At 37.8% G+C, this 21,924-nt stretch overlaps 1 protein-coding gene across 1 annotated transcript; it reads right to left on the reverse strand.

Annotated features, from left to right (window-relative positions):
• Nucleotides 1-456: 456 nt before the first annotated feature.
• On the reverse strand, nt 457-20,642 carry LOC6051272 (prolyl 4-hydroxylase subunit alpha-1). The gene is made up of 7 exons (XM_001867708.2): nt 20,054-20,642; nt 6,557-6,777; nt 6,007-6,494; nt 2,137-2,309; nt 1,526-2,077; nt 1,165-1,330; nt 457-1,096 (listed from the first exon to the last, which is right to left on the reverse strand). The coding sequence occupies exons 2-7, from the start codon at nt 6,763-6,765 to the stop codon at nt 1,014-1,016; spliced, it is 1,671 nt and encodes a 556-aa protein (XP_001867743.2). The 5' UTR covers nt 6,766-6,777; nt 20,054-20,642; the 3' UTR covers nt 457-1,013.
• Nucleotides 20,643-21,924: the final 1,282 nt, after the last annotated feature.

Below are 21,924 nucleotides of genomic sequence, written 5' to 3' on the forward strand. Positions count from 1 at the left end.
ACCAGCTTCCCACCGAGACAGGGCCCAGGGACACCTATCCTCTATTTTAGACCACATTACTTCCCCGTCCGAAGGAAGACGCGATCAAATAAGTCTCGTCTCGAAAAGTGCCGTTAATCGTTAATTCGAATGCTCGCTAATTTCAACGAATTCAAACATTTCAACCCCATTGTTCGACGATTTCCGATCACGTGGTTTCAAGCGTTTGACAGGTGCCAGTCGTTCACCAACTGTTGTCAAACGATCGGGATCACTTTTAGTTTGACACCAATTTTACACGGAGTTCACACACACTACCAAAAGTTTGTTTTGATAGTGTTCGTCACTCTTTAGTTTGACTTTGACCAACCAACGGGGTACAATCTAAAAAAGTGTCAAACGAAAAAGTGACCAACCACCGGGGGTCGAGTGTATTTGGATATTTCTTTCAACAAGGCAGACAAACCAACGCCGCTGTAATTTGAATATTTAAATTTTATTTACAAAAAGTCCTATAATTTGTTTGGGGAAACATCGACTGTTAATAGATAAAACTGGTAGATTTAGTTGACATTCACTGGATTTGTGACACGTGGCACAACAAGTTTTGAATGAAAACTAAAAGAGAAACATACTGAAAAATGCATTGTTTCAGCTTCTACTTATCTAAACTTAAGCGGCGAATAAGGATAATTTAAAGTAAGAGAGCAGTTAGATTCGAAATTGACAAACTAGTATGAGAATGTTTGATTTTGGTGTTTTAGGTTTCCTTCTTCTTCTCCTTAAAAAATATATCTATAAAATTTCTTTCTCTACGGTACACTCTTATTGGTAAAGGCTCCTGGTTCTCGGATTACCGGAACCAGAGCAACGAAATCTCAGTTCAAAGGAGTACAAGTAACATGGCATTGGCGCGCGCCACTTCCTACTCCTCCTCACGGAAGTGCAACGCATTAAATTCACGTGAAATCTCCCCCGTCATCAGATTCGGTGTCGTCGTCCTCCTCCAGCTCGTCCTCGTACACGATCTGCTGTCAGAACTCTTCCGGATGGTCTGGCGTGAGGTCACAAGGCCGAAGGAACTCCTGGCCGCGCTCGTGGATCCACTTGTTTGACACTATTAAATAAGAGGATAAAAGTCATAAAGAGTTCGTGTGATTTTATTTCAGTTTGGTGCACACTTACCCCACTTGGTACCGGTTAGGACGGGACAGGCCGCGTGGCGGGTCGCGTAATCACCGTGCCCGGACGCGTGCAGGTTGTACCAGAAGGCAGCCGTACCCTTCTTGGGCCTCAAGGCCACCCGAATGCTGGGGAATACGGTGGCGCCACCTTGACTTACGTCGGACATCTTAGGACGGAAAAAGTCATCGACGATCAAGCAAAGCACTTTTGTTATAATTTATTAACATTTGTAGTGTGCCATTGCTTCAAAATGCTTTGACACATTACAATCGTCAAAGCGGCCAGGCCTACTGCTTAAAGTTTAGCGCAGAGACGATTCATTGAATTAAATTTAGTCGATATTCGCTTCCAAAATACTCACATAAAACAACACCGTCGCAATCCGGTTCCCCGTCCCAAGACTCTTGAACGCGTTCTTCTCCTCGCGCCTTGCGAAATCAAAGTGCGGCTCGTAGTGCCCACCAATGCCGTAGTTGACCACCTGCAGCTCCTCGGCCGTGGTCATGGTCAACCCCGTCATATCTTCAACCCGCTGGCCCACCGTCCGCACGACACTGTGCTCCTCGTCCTTCAACCAGGCCGACTTGCTGATCCGATAGTTGGCCACCTCCAGCTCGCCGGTTTTGTAGTTCTGAACCGTTGCCCGCCGGAAGCGGGGCTTGGCCAGCCGCTTGATGACTTCGATCTCCGCGTCGGACATCACCTCGTGGTAGATCACGATGTACGGCTCCAGGTGGGCCTCCTCCAGCTTGAGGGGGGCAATCTTGAGGAACGGGGAACTGTTGGTGACGTACCGACAGCGGAGCTTGGCCAGATCCGCCTCCGCCCGGTGGGCTTCTCCGCGGCACAGCTGCTCGTACAGCACTCGTTCCGTGGAGTCGTACACGAGGGAGCTGGTTTCTTTTTTAATTTGCTGAAATTTAGAATCCATTAGAACTGTATCTTATTCAGTTTAAAATTAAACTCGCTTACAATCGTGGTGTCCACTGGAACGTCCTCGCTGCCGTCGTCCCCACGCAGAGCCTTCTGACGCGCTTCCTTTTCCAGCTCTTTCTCGTAGTAGGCCTTGTTGCCAACGGCACGCTCGTGGTTAGGAACCAGTTCTAGCAGCTCGTTGGTCATGAGTAGAGCTGTTTGGACGTTTCCTGTAATAAAAAATGTTGATTTAAATATTTCCAAACGGCAATATTTGCTTTTGGCCTATTAACTATTTTTTAAGCAATTCTCTACGAAATCGGCATAACTTTTTAATTTTAATTTTATTTCCTATTTTGTTTTCGACCATCTTTTTTAACTTTTTTATTGTTATTTCATTTAAAAATAAGATATTCTTCATTTTTGTTTACTTTGGCCAAATTGGTTTAAAATTTAATTGATATAATTATTTTTTTTCATAAAGAGTTGTTCGAGAAGAATTTGTTTAAGAGTATTCGAGAAAAAACTGTTTGAAGTTAGAAATTTCATAAATGAAAAATTGAAAATTTTCCGTTTCCCGGGAATTTTGTAACACCGGGAAATTGGACGCTCTACTTCGGACTCGCAATCGAGAACGCCAAGGCAATGCTGTAGAGCAAACAATTTGTTTTTTTTTTTTTCATGAAACACTCAAATTATGTTTTTTTTTATTTATTAGTATTTATTTATCAATAATTTCCTAAAATATCGTATTTCACGAAAATACCTAATTTTTAATAAATGTTTTCAAAAGTATTATACAGCAATTCCCCACGAAAACAGCATGGGAAAAAACAAAAGTGCTCGGATCGGGCTCAAAAAATATCTGGGGGTTCCCTGGCCGAAATAATTAGACCCGTATTTTTTTGTTTAGCCATTAGGGTGACCTATGCCGTGTTTGGGTGGTCTAAAAATGGCAATTTTCGCCAATTTTCGCAAAACCCAGTTTTTTTGAAAAATCATAACTCCTCGCCATTTCAACCGATTTCAACTGTCTTATACGCAAATGAAAGTTGATAAGTTTGCCTTTTAAAGAAAAATAGTAAAAACTATGAAAAATCTAGCCGAACATATGAAAAGGGCGTATGAAACTTTAAAATGCCGTTTTGACGGTGTGTGGACCAAAGAGCCTATGTCTGGAAATATTTTCATCGGATTCCCCGGATATTTTTACGTGACTTACTAAAAATTGGGAGGAGTTCTTTAACAGGATTCCGAGATATGATTTTTTGAAAATAAAATCCGTGTTTTTCGACGCGCCGCGCATAAAAACCAGAAAATTACGAAATCGGCAAAAAAATCAACTTTTTTCACTAAAACTACGATAACCTAAAAATTTCAGCGATGACCTATACATGTCTGGGTACCAAAAGTTGCGTCTGCAATAACAAAAATTTTGATTTTATTTTTTTCCATGCTGTTTTCGTGGGGAATTGCTGTATATTTGAATAGCGGTATTTTTGTGAAAATTTATGTTTTTATGGTAAAAAATACACTGAAATGTAAACAAAGTTTGCATTGTTTTATAACGTTATTGAAAACAACATTTTTTTTCGTAATTTCAAAAAATAAGGTATTTTGTAAAAAATAATATTTAAACTAAAACTTCAATGTAATGTCATTGAATGCAAAATTTTCCATCGTTTGATATTCATACTGCAAATTATATAAAAAAAAGTGTTTAAAAAGTATTTGGAAAGGTATTTGAGTACATTCTTATCTGAATACATCCTCAAAAGAGATCATCGGATCATGCTATTTCAATGTGTATCACTGTTAAAATAACAGCGAAGTGGTATTGAATCTTCTTCCAAATTCATTTTTGCATAAGAGTTTAATACCAGTTTTTGTTAGTATGACAACATTTGTTATTGATCTGATATAGGTATACTGATATACTTGTGAATAACATTTTTTCAACTGTTATTGGAATGGTCGGATAAGTATATCAAGGAATGTTCGAAAACGGACGAATAACAAAACTTGTTCTAAATAACATAAAATGTTATTGGCCTAGTATTGAAAAATATCAAAAACAGTCATTCCCAAGTTATTTCCGTCTGCTAGGTTTCGACGATAACTTATTAATAGGATTAACTTATTAATTAAATATTCTCATTCCATGTAGTAGCAATAACAATTTGATTATCATTTCATTTTGAATATATAATTACAATTTGATTCTTGGATTCTTCATTTTTCTTAAGTTTTTGAAGATGAAAACTTTTAACAGTTATTTTTATCGGACTTCAAAGTTCTTTAAAAATTGTGAAGAAAATTCTAGTTACCTAACATGTTTGGCTAGACAACCCGAGCAGAAGGTAATAACTTTGGAATAACATTTTTTGATATGTGAAAATACTAGTTTTGATCTTGGCCGTTATCATTTTTTGTTATTGGATTGTTATTGTACCTAATAACAGTTTAATAACATTTTAAGCTATTCTTCGAACACATCTTTGTTATTATTTTTTTGTTATTTTAACAACTAATCCGATCATCCCAATAACAGTTGGAGTTATTCTACCATTTGTATGGGATTTGATCCAAAGATGTACACGGACGGGACCAACTTTTTTCTCGCCGAGACATGAAAAAAAGTTTTCTGGACCAACTCTCTAAACCCCGGAGTTCAAAAGTTACAAGCTGTTGAAGTTTGTGCAGTTTGGGTGAAAATGTACATAAAATCGTATTTTTGTTATTTCTAAAATCATTCATACAATCTCTATTTTATTATGGATTTCGATCATCTTGACTTCATTCGACGCGTATCACCAAAAACTATGAATTCTGATTTGTTTCAGCATAATTGAAACTTATGTTGGTCTTGGACAAAGGTGCACACAAATCAAAAAAAGAAAATTTGAAAAAGAATTTTATTTTTTCAGTTCAATAACTGGATTTGGGCTGCAAAATTAAATGTACGCCAGAAAATTATAAAATAGTGCGACATCCTGTACACCGACAATTAAATAAGCAGTTAAGAGCCCTATTCGTCGACTTTAATTTTTGATCGCGTTTTCGGTTTACACTTGAACAATTTTGAAATTATTTATGCGGATTTGTGATTTTTCTCGTGCAATCATTCCCTTGGTTAAAACTACAAGATTTTGAAACCGGATCCTACCCAGACTACCTCAGTGAGTATGGAAGGCTACAGTGCAATGTTGTAACAACTAATTGGGATGTTCTGAGTCATCCGAGAACTGCTTGGAGTTTAGAACGGTGAGTCTACCGTCGTAACAAGCAAGAGGTCGGCGGTTTTTGACCGCGGATCATACCCGCAAAGCTTCAAAGAGTATGGTAGACTAGAAATTTTCTCAATTCGACCTTACAATTAAAATCTATGAAAACTCATAAGACGTTTCATTCAGTCATTCATAACAAACTCCGGGTCAACCTTCGTACAAACCCAACAATTTAAACACACCCTGAACATTGCACATTTCTACATAATTCTCATCATGCACACATTTCCCAAATGCCAAACAGACTGGAAGTCACAACAACGCGGCACGCTTCGCGTGGTTTTTGCCGCCAAACCCTTCGTTAATTTTGTCATGCTTTTCTTGCACAACCAAAATCAACCAACCACCAAAAGCATCACAGACCTGTTGAGAGGTGCATCTATATCATAGGATGAATAAGCTCAACAGAAAAGTAAACAAGAAGAAAACAGTCACGTTCTGTTCGCGAGATGTCTCGCGAAGAAGTAGCTCTTAAGCGGACTAAAAGGTGACGTAAAATAACAAGTATGGTCGAAATTAAGAACCCTTAGACATTTGAGAGTTGCAGATGTTGCAAACCACGTGACAATCCTCGCTTAGTTATGCACGAATAAGCAGCAAAATCTCGAGTTTTCAGTAACACCTGTCTCGCAAAACCCACCTTGCTTGAACGTAGAAAACGCCAAATACTCCAGCACGTCCGCCTTGGTCGTCGTTCGATTGACCTCCTGCGACAACCTGTCCATGGCCTCCCTCATCCACAGCACCGTATGGTAGTAGTCCCCGTTGAGGTACGTCTGCCGACCCAGCTCGAAGCAATCCCCGGCGGACATTTCCGTGCTGTACTGAACCCCGTTGAGTTCACCCCGCGCCACCGAGGCCGTGTCCAGGTTGTACGTGTCCTGAAGCCTCATCAGCGCCACCGCCGCCCCGTTCAGGTCCTCGTCCGAGGGGAACTTGAGCACGTCCCGGTAGTTGGTGACGTTCTCCAGGAAGTCGGCGCCCACGTCGTACGACATCAGGTTCTCGACCTCGCGCCAATCCGTCGTCAGGCGCTTCGTCAGCAGGAACGCGTTCACCGGATTGGACAGGTACGCGCCGACGTCCTTTGCGGCCTCGGCGTGCTCGCGCTGGTATTCGAGGATTTTTCTGGAAAATTTAAAGATCATTAGATTATCATTAGATCATTAGAACTTGAAATCAACTCATACCGTCGCAGTTGAGTCAGCTTGGACTCCTGAACGCTGACGTAGTTCTCCAGGTTCGCTATGAGCACGGACTCGGTATCCATTAGCTCCTCCATTTCGGCCAGCGCCGTAAAGAGTTCACCATAGGTTGGGTGGTATGTGACGATCGAGAGTAGGCAGAGTAGCGTCGAAAGTGCCATTGTAGAACAAGATTTCGTTGGTTTGAGATTCATCTTGATTGAGCGCTGAAAACGGAAGAAACAGAAAAAAACATTATTCCTGGTATCAAACATAACTTATGAAACAAAAAACTTTCAAAGTGAATGGAGGCAAACAATTCAACTAAACATCACGAAAAACTAATTCACACGCCTTCACCTTAATCAAACACAATGGAGGTTTTCTATGATGTGTGACATTATTCTTTTTATGTGGCAATATTTCATCATTGATATGTTGTAATTGGCACCTAAATGAGACGATGAAGATTTCTATCTCTCTCTGTTTTGCAGTTGCAATTGTTTTCTGACTTTCAATCAAGCTAAACATACAATGTACGATCACATCTAGATTTTTTTGTCATGAAGAAAGCCTCGTTTTCGTGCGAAGCAATTTACAGTCGAATCTCTTGTTGTCGATCATCGATTCCTCAATAAACCATCATGTAGGGGAAATATACCCATTTTAATCAAACTAAGCCGTTCGACCAATTCTCATCACTTTTGCCATTTTCCACTATTAAATCAACATTTTCAGATGTATCAACAATGGAGAGTTGCTTGCTCACTTTAATTTGAGCTATTTATTACTTTAGAACAGTCAAAAACACTTTATAAAAGCTGTAATTCATGATCAAAGTGCTGATAGGCCGATAATAGAAATAGGCTGAGAAAGGGTATGGTTCCCCTATTGATGGATATTTCATTTTTTTCATTTCATTTCATTTATTGGATCGTTTTGGCAAAAACATCAGTGCAGTAATTATCCTAAGCTGAGATATGGGGTACCTTTTAACAGCTGACTAATTCAAACGGTGTTAGAGTTTACTGGTACACAGGAGAACAAATTGAGCAGGGGAAGGAAAAAAGTTACAAAATAACCTTCGCAATTGCTAATAGATAGGGGATAGTTAGAGGAAAGGAGTGATGTATATTTCAGAACCTTCAAATACCACGCTTTGATATTTCGTTCTCTAATTCGATACCTCCCACTCTCGATGGTCCCTTCAAAATCGTCACAGCAAGACTACGCTGGATGTATTGAAAACACCTTTTGAATTGTATTTTTTGCCTTCCTCACTTTACTGAGGAAAGGCCATAAAATCACTCGGAAAATGAACTTTTTAATTAGACCTCCTAGACCTACCTTCATTTGTACATATTGACTCAGAATCACCAGCTGAGCAAATGTCTGTGTGTTTGGCTGTATGTAGACATGTGTACCAAATCAATGTCACTGGAATATCTCGTCACAGGCTCAACCGATTTTGGCCGGAATGGTTTTAATCGATCCGTCTTAACGTCCCCTAAGTTGCTATTTAAATTCATGCAGTTTTATCATGTATTTAAAAAGTTATGTTAAAAAAACTGTTTCATATTAAATTAAAATTATGGTAAAAAGGGTGGTTTTTTCATGAAACCCCCACATGTTATATATTTTTAGAAAGCATATGAGAAGACCCTTTAGGTGGAGTAAGAATTTTCAAGATCTGATTTACCTATCTTAAATTACAGGCAGTTTAAAAAATGGTCTGAATTGACATAACCTCAACTGGTCGGGTCTGATCGCCACGAAAAAGCCGTGTAGAGGGGTGCCATTTTCCTCAAAGGCCGTGTCTGTATAATCTTGAAAAAAAGTCTGTAGGTAGTCTGTTTTTTTACTCATCACTTATTTTTATTAGGACCTCTTAGGTGCTGCGAACATTAGGGGAGATCCATAAACATGTGGACACTTTAGGCACCAACCACCTAAAGGTGGATTAAATAACGTTTTTTTTTTCCTTAAAAATGCAATGCATAAAAAGTAATTTAATCATCACGAGTTCTGCATCGATTTTCATACAACATTTTATGCAATTCCAAAAAAATCAAAGGGTGGAATTTAAAGTGAATCGTCCATTTGTTTAATGGCTTCATCCATAAAGTATGTCACGCAAAAATCGGCCAAAATTAACCCCCCTCCCCCCTATGTCACACTTTGTCACACAATGTTGAACCCCCCCTCAAAAAGTACGTCACATTTTGCCAGACCCCCCCCCCCCTTGTTTTCCATGGGATTTTTTTATTGTTTTTATATCTTTAAACTCTCATAATTTTGGTATTTTTGCCAATTTTAATATGAAAAGAAAATTGTCTAATTATTCATTTTTAGAATAAACATTACGAAACAAAAAACAGTTTTGTATCTTTTAAAAATTATAAGACCTGGTATTTCATTCAAGTATTAAAAAATCTTGAAAACTGTTTTTCACAGCTTTGTATCTAATAAGTTCAAACCATTTATAGCAGTTTTTTTTATGAACACCCTGCTTTCAAAGCATTTATTTTTATCAAGCAAGAATTTGCAAAATATTGAAGTTCCAGCTGCAAAAAAATGTGACTATATAATAAATTATAATGTGATACCGTCATCAGGGGTGACATTGGGTCTGGATGTGAGTTTTGGGTCATACAAAAAAGCAGAAATTTGTATGACCCAATCTCACCCCCCAGACTCAATGTTACCCCTGATGACGGTTCTTCTAAATAATAGTAAGCAAACAATTTTAGAAACGAGGATTTAATTAAATTGTGTACATTTCGAATTAATATTATGCAATCATAAAAAACAACCTAGCGTGACGTCACAGTCTCGCAAACCCCCCTCCCCCCTTGATCACATCTTGTCACACCTACGGTAACCCCCCTCCCCCTAAGAGCGTACGTACTTTATGGATGACGCCTTAGTCGATCCATCGTGTCCCGTGTCAAAAATCAAAATAATGTTGAAAAGTATGACTTTACGATAGAAGTAGGGTAGAGTAGTCATCAATGAGACACGGGGAACAATGATAAAATGGCTCTCACAAGTCGTAGTTTCAACCAATCAGGCTCATATTTGGGGGAAAGGTGTGTCTACTGAATACACGTCTGCCATATTAGTGGCTTTGGTTATGGACGCTCCCTTGAAAAGTTATTCATAAATGTTTGATTCTGGGGTGTAAAAGTAAATTATGCACAAAAATTACTTTTTCGCTAGTAGGCTGCCATTAACACCAAAACTAATATTTCTTAAAATTTCTTTCGACGTTCCATAGGGATTGCGTTGGGCTACAATGTCCTTTCATTAGGTTTGGTCAAAATTTAGAATAAACCCAGTATCCAGGACTGTCTCATTGTTCCCCACTCATTTCAGCTCATGGGTAATAATGAGACACTTTGATTTTACTTCATAAAACTTTTCAAAATCTATGGAAATCTTTCAAAACATGAATTGAAAGTGATTTTTGGCATATTTATAGAGTTTTAACTTCATTTAACCAAAAATACAAAGTTATTTGGTATAAATATACGAATTTTACAAAATTTAAATACTTTTTAGTATAACTTTTGTTAATTAAAGTTTCATGTTGGCGAAATCGCTCTAATATGTTCAAGGCAAGTCACCTGTAATGTAACAATACAAAAACATGATGTTTTACTAGAAAAGTATTGATTTTCGTAGAGTGTCTCATTGTTCCCCAGCTCTCATTGTTCCTGCCAAGTGCGTCTACAATGAGACAGTTGAATAACTCTGGCTGTAGATGTCGGATCGATCTCATATTTTGGTCAATGTTAGAACACATTAAAAGAAAGATAATGCAACAAAAAGCTCATTAAAACATGCTGATGAAAAAATGAGAAAAATCTTCGAAAGTTGAAAACCAAAAATGTCTCATTGATGACTACCCTACCCTACTGAATATTCAAACTTATAACACTTTGTTTATGTAACTCGAATCGTTGCCAAGTTCGATGTTACAATTGCACAATTTTTCCAAGTAGGATTAAAACCGTCAACTGGGGTGAATCGGGACTACAGTCTGAATAGGTAGTAACTCGAATCGTTGCCAAGTTCGATGTTATCAGCACAATTTTTCCAAGTAGGATTAAAACCGTTAACTGGGGTGAATCGGGACTACAGTCTGAATAGGGACAGCACGTTTTAGAGCACTAAAAAGCTTCAAATTTGGAAATGAATGCACACATTTTGTTGCTTTAAATCTGGTCTAACATAAATCACTCAAATCACTCAAAAATTACTAAATAGTAGGCTAAAACACTGCTAAAACTGCTGTCCCAATTCACCCCATGTATCCCAATTCACCCTAAATGACGGTACAAAAAGCAAAAAAATAACAAAGAGTTGCATGTAACATTTTTTGCAATTCTGGAAAGCACAATTTGAATTATCTGTGTAAATAATTGCATAACTGGCTAAACAGCCATTTTGAAGGATTTGTTTTTGTTTCATGCTGGTTCAATCCCACATAAAGTTCAAAGAGCTCCTGTTACTTTCAATCAAGCTCATATTTGGGATATGTGCTCATTTCTCCCACTGGAACAAGCTCTTAAACTATAGAAATGAGTGTGTGTAGTGTATGTTTATTTCTTGTAGCGTAAGGAAAGCCCTTTTTATTAATTGCTACAGTTCGATCTTACTGAGTACATAAAATTTTCACAGAGTCTATATGAAAAGGCGAAATGTTGCTCTCATGATTCCTATCGAACTGTCAAATCAGGGCAGCAGTGTTTTAAAATATCAAACTTTCAGTTCTGGGCGACTACAATCATCATGTCCTAAATTTGATCTGCCAACTTTCAATGACATTTTTTTCCGTCGCGAGATTCTCAGCTCCAAGAATTGCCGGTCTCTTTCACGTTCCCTTTACACATTCCCTTGTGTCATTCTCCTTTTCTCTCTCCTATTTTCATATTCACATTTATCCCGACTCAACAGACGAAGCCACAAAACAAATTTGCCAATTTAGTTTAACGGGCCGTAATACGTGGTCGGTTCCCAATCCCCCTATCGCGTCATTTCTCTGCGGTTTTCTGAGAAAACAAAATAATCTTTGGCGAGTGTGCGTGAACGAGGAAAAGAGAAGAAAGTGATATAAAAAGAATGCTCTTGCCGACAAGCACGAGATAAATGAAGAGAACTCACAAGCTTTAGCGATGGTCGCTATCAAAAATCAAACCATCCACATTAACGACCCCCGGGTCTTTTGTGGTCTCTATTGCAAGTTTCTGCTCGAACCTAGGAGTCCTAAGGCTTGAATGGGGAGGACACCCAAACCTCTTTCTACTCCAAGGAACCTTCCACCCCAGTGTTTGAACTGACGACCTTTGGATTGCGAGTCCAACCGCCGCCAGCGATTCCACCGGAGTAAGCTTGGTTTGGTGTGTTGTTTGTACTTATGGCATGGAGACGACTCCTACACCTGGAATGACTTAACGGCCTAACAACCAAGGCCGGGACCAACATTTTACTTCCTCATCCGAATGGAAGGTTGCAGCAGATGGGAATCGAACCCAGAAAAATTCGCTTACAAAGCGGACAGCGTAACCATTCGGCCACGCACTGCCACTGCCACTGCCGATGGTCGCTATACTTTCTGATATGTCGGTGCAGGAATCATCAAATGATAGTTTTTTTTCTATCACAATGTTTTTAAGGGATTCAAATCCTGAACTTGCAAAAACTCGTTGCTCGATTGGAATTTTCATTTGACAGTTCGAATCGAGACCTGAGAATAACATTTCGCCTCTCCATAAAGACTCTTTACCCGAAAACCCGCAAAAAGTTTAAATAAATTAAAAGTTGAAGTATCAATATTATTATATTTTGATTGGGTAAATTGGATTCCAAAGAAACTTTTCACCAGATAATCGATCTTGCAGATGTACTTTTTCCATTTCTTAAGAATAGGGGATAGGAATCGTTTCGAAATGACAAGCCGGCTGAACTATCACTTTTTTCCAGCGTTAATGCCTTTCTTCTATAAATGGTTCAGCATGATCACTGAATGTGTGCATCAAAGAAGATGAAAAGAAGAAAAAGACAGGAAAAAGTCATTGCCGGTTATCGCACTTCCCCAGCCGCTCCAGCGACAACTCGTAATTATGAAATCGAGAGTTGAATTAGAAGAAGAACATAAGAAAGCAGCAAAAAATGTGTTAAACTTATTACCGAGTTGGTGTGACTAGCTAACCCCACAGTGAAGGAAGCAAATGTGCTGTAAACGGAATAGAGCAAAAACAGATGATCACCAGTGCCGAGCCCGGCAGGGGAAGCGAATAATGTTTGTGGGGGCGATCGTCATCAGTCACGTAGGCAACATTTTCGATCCTCTTTGAGATTTGTGGGATTGGGCTAGTATGAAATAAATAAAAATTTCTTCAATAGTTGAACTATGTTAAAATGAACTTGACTTTATTTTAAACTGAAAAAAAAAACTAATTACAATAGGTTCAAACTTGCCACATTCTACGGTAGTGTTAAATTGTGAGGAGAGAGAAATCAAGGTATAATCAGCACAAAGGGTGCCGTGAAATGTCAATCAGTATAAAGAAAAATAAAATTTGGCCGTGACACGCAGGGAAAACTGATGAAAAAAATTTGCTGAAAATTTAAAATTTAGCTTAATTTATTTATTTTATAAAACTTGAATCAGATTTGTCAAAATATCATCAAATTACTTTTAAACAAACATATTTAATCGTGTTTTAACCTTCAATGCCGAACCTTTTTTGTGTACCTCTCGTGGTGAAGGGGATAATTGCATTCGCCGGTTTCATGAGAAGCTTCACCAACTATGATCATCACGTTTTGATCGACTCATGAGAAGATGAGGTAGGAGCTGCAACACCGCTCACCATGTTAATCATTTCAATCAAAGTCAACTTTGTTTTTTGCACTGATCGATGTCGATTTACTTTGTTATTTGTACGTAAGGATGGAGTGTAAAATTGACGCACTGAGAGTGAAAAGGTCGAAGTAAAAATTCAATTCTAGAGTTCTTTTTTTTTTTTTTTTGAAGAGGTCCAATGAACCAAATTGCCAGTTTTTGCTTTTTGGGTATTTTTTTTTTTTTAATTTATTTTTATTTTGATTTTCTCTTCCATGTACATTCATTCAGTTAAAATATTATTGAGTGTCCAATCACAAACGATGACTTTTCACCTCAATTTTAAATACTAGCAACTTTCATTTATTCATGAAATATTGTAGCTTTCGCTATTCAGTGATTTCAAATGTAGGAGGTCCTACATGTACAAAAGGGAAAAGGGATACCTTAAAACTAACTTATAAACTATATAAAGAGCGGATCAATGCAGCTGAAGACTGCAATGATTTTTGTCGAAATGCATCAATTATCTTATTGGACATAACATCCAAAGTGTCAACTTCGGCTAATTGATGAAGTTCACTGGTGCTGAACCAGGGAGGAAGTTTCAGAATCATTTTCAGAATTTTGTTCTGAATCCTCTGAAGTTTTTTCTTCCTGGTTAAGCAACAGCTTGTCCAGATCGGCACAGCATAAAGCATGGCAGGTCTGAAAATTTGTTTATAAATTAACAGTTTATTCTTGAGACAAAGTCTAGAATTCCTGTTTATAAGTGGATACAAACATTTAATATATTTGTTACATTTAACCAGGATACTTTCAATGTGATCCTTGTAAGTAAGGTTTTTGTCAAAAGCAAGTCCAAGATATTTCACTTGATCCTCCCACTTTTGTTTGTGAGGGAAAATAATAAGTTGAGTTTTTGCAGCATTTGGAGTAATTTTCCATTCTTTCAAATAAGAATTGAAAATATCCAAGCTTTTTTGTAATCTTCTTGTGATGACACGAAGGCTTCTACCTTTGGCGGAGATGCTTGTGTCATCAGCAAAAAGTGATTTCTGACATCCTGGGGGCAAATCAGGCAAGTCAGAAGTAAAAATATTGTATAAAATTGGACCCAAAATGCTTCCTTGAGGGACGCCAGCACGTACAGGTAGTTGATCAGATTTGCTATTCTGATAACATACCTGCAGAGTACGATCCGTCAAATAATTTTGAATAATTTTCACGATATAAATCGGAAAATTAAACCTTTTCAATTTCGCAATCAAACCTTTATGCCAAACACTGTCAAATGCTTTTTCTATGTCTAGAAGAGCAGCGCCAGTAGAATAGCCCTCAGATTTGTTGCTTCGAATTAAATTTGAAACTCTCAACAACTGATGAGTAGTTGAATGCCCAAGGCGAAATCCAAACTGCTCATCAGCGAAAATTGAATTTTCATTAATGTGCGTCATCATTCTATTAAGAATTATTCTTTCGAATAATTTACTAATAGATGAAAGCAAACTAATGGGCCGATAGCTTGAGGCTTCAGCAGGATTTTTATCCGGTTTCAAAATCGGAACTACTTTGGCATTTTTCCAACTACTGGGAAAATATGCCAAATCAAAACATTTGTTGAAAATTTTGACCAAGCTACTTAAAGTTGCTTCTGGTAATTTTTAATTAAAATGTAAAAATGCCATCCTCACCAGGGGCTTTCATATTTTTAAATTTTTGATAATAGATTTTATTTCATTCAGATCCGTATTAAAAACTTCATCTGATGAAAATTCTTGTTCAACAATATTCTGAAATTCTATTGAAATTTGATTTTCAATAGGACTCAAAACATTCAAGTTGAAATTATGAGCACTCTCAAACTGCTGAGCAAGTTTTGAGAGCTTTCCCCATTAGTTAATAGAATATTATCACCATCTTTTAAAGAAGGGATGGGTTTTGAGGTTTCTTAAGAACCTTTGAAAGTTTCCAAAAGGTTTGGAATAAGGTTTAATTTGTTCGACATCTCTTGCGAACTTTTCATTTCGCAGGAGAGTGAATCTGTGGTCAATAACCTTTTGCAAATCTTTTGAATTCGCTTCAGTGCAGGATCACGAGAACGTTGATACTGTCTTCGGCGAACATTTTCAGACGAATCAGAAGCTGAAGATCGTCATCAATAATGGGAGAATCAAATTTGACTTGGACTTTAGGAATAGCAATATTCCTAGCATCCAAAATTGCATTAGTTAAAGATTCCAAGGCTGAATCAATATCAGCTTTGGTTTCTAAAACAAAATCATGATTTAAATTATTCTCAATATGATGCTGATACCTGTCCCAATTAGCTTTGTGGTAATTAAACACAGAACTATTGGGTCTGGTAACTGCTTCATGAGAAAGTGAAAAAGTTACTGGAAGGTGATCAGAATCAAAATCAGCATGAGTCACTAAAGGACCACAATACTGACTTTGATTTGTCAACACCAAATCAATTGTTGATGGATTTCTAACAGAAGAAAAGCAAGTTGGCCCATTCGGGTATAAAACCGAATAAAGACCAGAAGTGCAATCTCTGAACAGAATTTTACCATTGGAATTTACTTTTGAATTATTCCAAGATTGGTGTTTGGCATTAAAATCACCGATGATCAAAAATCGAGATCTATGCCGAGTAAGTTTATTCAAATCCCCTTTGAAATAATTTTTATTTTCCCCAGTGCATTGGAATGGCAAATATGCAGCTGCAATCATAATTTTCCCAAAAGAAGTTTCAAGTTCAATGCCCAAACTTTCAATAACTTTTAACTTAAAGTCACGTAACGTGCTATAAGTCATACTACGGTGGATAACTATTGCAACTCCACCGCCATTTCGATTCATTCGGTTATTAGTTATAACTTTATAATCTGGATCACTTTTCAAATAAGTGCCAGTTTTTAAAAATGTTTCGGTTATAACAGCAACATGCACGTTATGAACTCGTAAAAGTTGAAAAATTCATTTTCTTTCGCTTTTAAAGAGCGAGCATTAAAATTCATAATATTGATGGAATTACTTAGATCCATGATTAAACTTCAGGGTAAGAACAACATCATTCGCAAATTTTAATCCAATCTGGATAGCTTCCATCATGGATGTAGCATTACTCATTGTTTGAATCAAACCAAACAGTGAGTTTTGCAAAAAAGTCATTTTTTCAAACGTAACATCGCCGAGATCAGAAGATCCCAAAGCGTTGCCAGCAGAAAAATTTTCAAATGAAATTTGAGGTACCTGCCCAATTTGAAAATTGGTAGAGGATTTAAAATTCGTGGATGAACCCGAACCCGAAACGACGTTGGCATAAGAAATGCCATTGTTGTTACCTAACTTTTCCACGGTAGGGGTATTTCTAGCATTGTTCGAGTGAGACAGCACGAACGTTTGATTTAAAGATGCAGGTACAACCTGACTTTGAGAAAATTTCGGTTTGGATTTCGGCTGATGCTTAGCACGAGAATCCAAAACCTTTTTCTGATGGGGCAATCCCAGAAATTTGATTTGTGATTTCCACCACAATTTGCACATTTAAATTGGGTGACTTCTTTCACGGGACAATTGTCCTTGTCGTGAGAAGAATCCCCGCAAACCATGCATTTTGGAACCATGGCGCAATGATCAGTACCGTGACCGAATGCCTGGCAACGCCGGCACTGGGTCAGATTCTGGCCATTACCGCCATGTTTCTTAAATGCTCCCACTTTACCCGTACATGGAACAAAAACTGAACTTTGTCCAAAAGTTTCAAATTGTTGATTTCATTTCTGTTGAAATGAATCAGATAAAATTGTGAAGTCAAACCAAAGCGAGAAATATTCCCGTTTGATTTTTCTTCATTGGTATTACTTGGGATGGGGCAAAGCCAAGCAACACCTTAAGTTCGTTTTTGATCTCATCCACCGACAAGTCGTTGGAGAGACCTTTCAGGACCGCCTTGAATGGACGAGCATTCTTGGTCTCATACGTGTAGAAATTGTGTTTGTGGTTTTTCAAATAACCAACAAAAGTTTGGTGATCTTGTAAAGATTCCGTCAACAAGCGACATTCTCCTCTTCGACCAAGCTGGAACGAAACCTTCAAATTGCAAGTTTCCTTGCAATTCTTCAGTTGCGTTCGAAAGCTGGCCAAATCGGAGACGGAAGTCACTACAATTGGCGGAGCCTTTACTCGTTTCTCGACGGCAGAAGGCTCAGTACGAGGAGAAGGTTCCTTGTCACAGTTTCGGATAAAACACCGAAACTGTTTGTCAATGGAATTGGAGGATTGACCTCACATTCAGAATCAGAATCAGACCTCAGAAGAGGCTGTTTTCTTTTCTGTTTCCGTTAGCCGGTTTAGCGTTCAAACGCTTCACCGACGTAACGACCAAATCTTCAGAAGATTTGCGTTTACCTTTGTTTTGACGCATTTTGCAAGCAAAGTTCTCTTAAAAAGATGGCTTCGTTTGTAAAATACAACAAAATTTCAGGTGGGGTAAGTCTTGAAAAGACTGTTTAGAATTTTGGAAAGTAACTCAGGTAGTCTTTAAAAAGACTGTGAATTTTGTTTTGAAATAACTCTGAGCTTAGGTAGTAAAAAATACCGCAGCTCTAGTGTCCGTTCACCTCGAAGGTTCGCAAGACACTGCTTTTTGGGTGTTTTGGAAACCGCCTTGAGTCAGGGGTATTAAAAACACTCAAAAAGCAAAATCAGAAAATTTGGATTTTTGGACCTTTTCAAAAAACTCCAGAATTGTATTTTGATATAGGTAAATAGTATTTTTTAAATTTTAAAATATTAAAACACTAAAATACCAAAATACGTAATACTAAAATACTACAATATTTCAATACTTCAATACTTCAATACTTCAATACTTCAATACTTCAATACTTCAATACTTCAATACTTCAATACTTCAATACTTCAATACTTCAATACTTCAATACTTCAATACTTCAATACTTCAATACTTCAATACTTCAATACTTCAATACTTCAATACTTCAATACTTCAATGCTTCAATACTTCAATACTTCAATACTTCAATACTTCAATACTAATACTTCAATACTTCAATACTTCAATACTTCAATACTTCAATACTTCAATACTTCAATACTTCAATACTTCAATACTTCAATACTTCAATACTTCAATACTTCAATACTTCAATACTTCAATACTTCAATACTTCAATACTTCAATACTTCAATACTTCAATACTTCAATACTTAATACTTCAATACTTCAATACTTCAATACTTCAATACTTCAATACTTCAATACTTCAATACTTCAATACTTCAATACTTCAATACTTCAATACTTCAATAATACTTCAATACTTCAATACTTCAATACTTCAATACTTCAATACTTCAATACTTCAATACTTCAATGCTTCAATACTTCAATACTTCAATACTTCAATACTAATACTTCAATACTTCAATACTTCAATACTTCAATACTTCAATACTTCAATACTTCAATACTTCAATACTTCAATACTTCAATACTTCAATACTTCAATACTTCAATACTTCAATACTTCAATACTTCAATACTTCAATACTTAAATACAATTAGGATATTTCTCCGCCAACTCACACAGCAGTTGTTCTAAGGGGTATCTTTTGTCCCTGATCACGAATCCGAGGTCCGTTATTTGATATCTCGTGACGGAGTGGTGGTACGACCCCTTCCATTTTTGAACATGCAAAAAAAGAGGTGTTTTTCAATAATTTGCAGCCTGAAACGGTGATGAGATAGAAATTCGGTTTCAAAAGGATTTTTATGTAAAATTGCACGCCCAATTTGATGACGTACTCAGAAATCCGAAAAAAAGAATTTTTCATCAAAAAACACAAAAAAGTTTAAAAAACTTTGCCATTTTCCGTTACTCGACTGTAAAAAAATTGGATCATGACATTTCAAGAGAAATTTAATGTACTTTTCGAATCTACATTGACACAGAAGGGTAATTTTTTCATTTAGAACAAAATTTGTCATTTTAAAATTTCATGTTTTTTCTAACTAATTACTTAAATACTACTTTTGAAATCCAAGTACAAGGATTGGTTGTACTGTTTAATGACTATTTCTTACATCTTTTGAAGTTTCTAACTCAAAAAAAGCTTTCTCTTTTATTTAAATTTCCAATAACAAAACGCACGCATTCCCATTCTTCATACAGAGTCTTTGGTTTACGGAAAGTGCGAAAGCCTTCTATTGCTGATGAGCTGTAATTGCACCAATTTGCAAAGCACTTCCCAACAAACAAACACAAAAAACAACAAAAGCACCAACAACCCTCCATATAAATCAGCATATCAAGCATGTTGCATCAACGCGCCGGCCTATAGAAGCAAGCAGTTTTGCCGGCAATTGAAACCGAGAAGCCAAGAGGGGGTATGTTCTTCAAACAGTGAAATGGGTGCAGCCTGAAACATCTTGGCAATCCCCATTCCGAAACAAGTATCGTTTAGTAATGTGGCATTCGACGATTTGTTTATAATTTGCATGCGAACCTTCAAAAGTTTAGGAAGCATGCACTGAACGAATCCAGATGAGTGAAACGAAACCTGTTTCAAGGAGAATTTATTTTATTTGCAATCTATTTTTAAGTGCTATGGCAGGTACTTACCTTTTCTATATTGAACACCGGTACAACAACTGATTATTTAAGATTCAGCAAATTTTCATTGGTTCATGTGTCCAACAATTATGAATTAACCACACACGTCTGCACCCTGACTGACCCTTCTAGAAATTTTAAAACAAACACAGCTTCACAGAGCTCGGCGAGACTTTAATCTCTCACTTCCTGACGACGACGACGACAACTTCCATCTTCGTTCTGGACCGCAACTTGGACGACTTCCAAAAACTGAACACAACTCTCCAGCAAATTTCCCTCACTTGAAACCGACCCGGAAAAAAACGATGAAAATCCAAACCAATCCACCCTTCTTTTGTTTATTTATCTTTTTCCTTTGACAAAAATACTGCGAGATGCCCAGAATGAACTTTGCTTCCTGTCCCTGTCACGCGCCACCATTAAAGCCCGGCTAGTGCGAGTGCGACAACAAGTCAGACAAAAATCGATAACGCATGCCGACCACGGTGTGAATGAGATTGTGTGATGGCACTCTTTCTTGCCGATGGGTTTTGTGAATGGGTAGGACCCGAACTCGACCCGACGATGGCTCGCGAACGACTGGCGATGAATCGGCGAAGCGATGAATGGAGCGTTAGAAGCGATCTGACAGAGAGCTGGGCAGAAGGTTGATTGTCAGATTTTGGGGGTGTGTGGAGATGGTGTTTGTGAGCATGAATAAACATTTGAATGTGCATTTAATGGTGGCAGAGTTGCCATTTTTGTTGAGAACAACTTACGTACCTACCTTCTACATTCTTACATACTAACTAACTAACTTACTAACTTACTTACAAATATGCCTAAACGAGCTGTCCCCTCGGCTGTCCCTATTCACCCCACGTGTCCCGATTCGTCCCACATGTCTTTTTAACTTCCAGCAAAGTGTGTTGCAAAATGATTGCTAATGTGAATTCAGCAAACCTATTGCACATTATTCTACTCAAAAGTCGACTCTTCAATTACGGACTTCAACTTTGAGGTACCCTCTAGTTGAACGCACAATATTTCGAGGTGCTTAGTGTATAATGTGACCAGGTGTAGTGATTTTAAGGTAAGTTGTAGCTGGGCAGCAGAGAAGCTGCCTAAAATGGTGTTCTGTCAATTCTGTCAAAATGGTACCATTTGCCGTCACGTTACTGTCTGTCATTTTGCAGTAACCCTGACTGAAAAGTCCGTCAGACGTCTGTCGTTTGTCGTCCGTGCAATTGTACGACGTCGCTCGACAATGTCGTGCGACTTTCGCGCGAATGTCATACGTTTTTGCACCAAAATGTCGTATTTGTCGTGCGATCGATGATCGAAATTGTACGACATTGTCGTACGACATTCGACCGACGTCGCACGGTTTTGTTATTAGAATGTCGTGCTATTGTCGTGTGCTGTCATTTCGGTTTTTAGGTTATGTTGCAGTTGAAAAAACTGTTGTTTTGTTTTTATTGTTTTTATTTCAACTGTCAAAATTTCAAAAAATATTTACTTTTCACTTAATTTCACTTGCGGATCGCCGATTCTTCTCCAACTTTGCTTCCTTCGGGATTTGCCTTGACCGCAGCTTCCGGCTTGGATGTTGGAGGCGGCCGTGGCAGCATCTTGGCCGTGTTGGACTTTTGCTCCTCGACGCGCTGATCAAACCCCGGATGCGACACCTTGGCGACGATCTTGAACCTCCGACGGATTGATGTTTACCGGAGTACGAGAGGCTGCTTCCTTGGGTTTTACGGAAGCCACGCGGTACCACACGGGGACGCATGGTTTCCGGTAGGATCAGATCAGAATATGTTTGTTGCCTGAAAAAATATAACATCAATCAACAATTGGCAAGAATTTTCTAAATTAAATTCAGAATTCAATAATAA

The sequence above is a fragment of the Culex quinquefasciatus genome, chromosome 1 (genome assembly GCF_015732765.1).
Source record: "Culex quinquefasciatus strain JHB chromosome 1, VPISU_Cqui_1.0_pri_paternal, whole genome shotgun sequence".
In the NCBI taxonomy this organism is placed as follows: Eukaryota; Metazoa; Arthropoda; class Insecta; order Diptera; family Culicidae; genus Culex; species Culex quinquefasciatus.

Coding starts and splice junctions, on each gene's coding strand:
- LOC6051272 (XM_001867708.2), bottom strand. CDS start 6,765: ATGAATCTCAAACCAACGAAATCTTGTTCTACAATGGCACTTTCGACG. Junction 6,495..6,556: donor AAGCTGACTCAACTGCGACG/GTATGAGTTGAT, acceptor TAAATTTTCCAG/AAAAATCCTCGAATACCAGC. Junction 1,331..1,525: donor TTGCGACGGTGTTGTTTTAT/GTGAGTATTTTG, acceptor TTCCGTCCTAAG/ATGTCCGACGTAAGTCAAGG.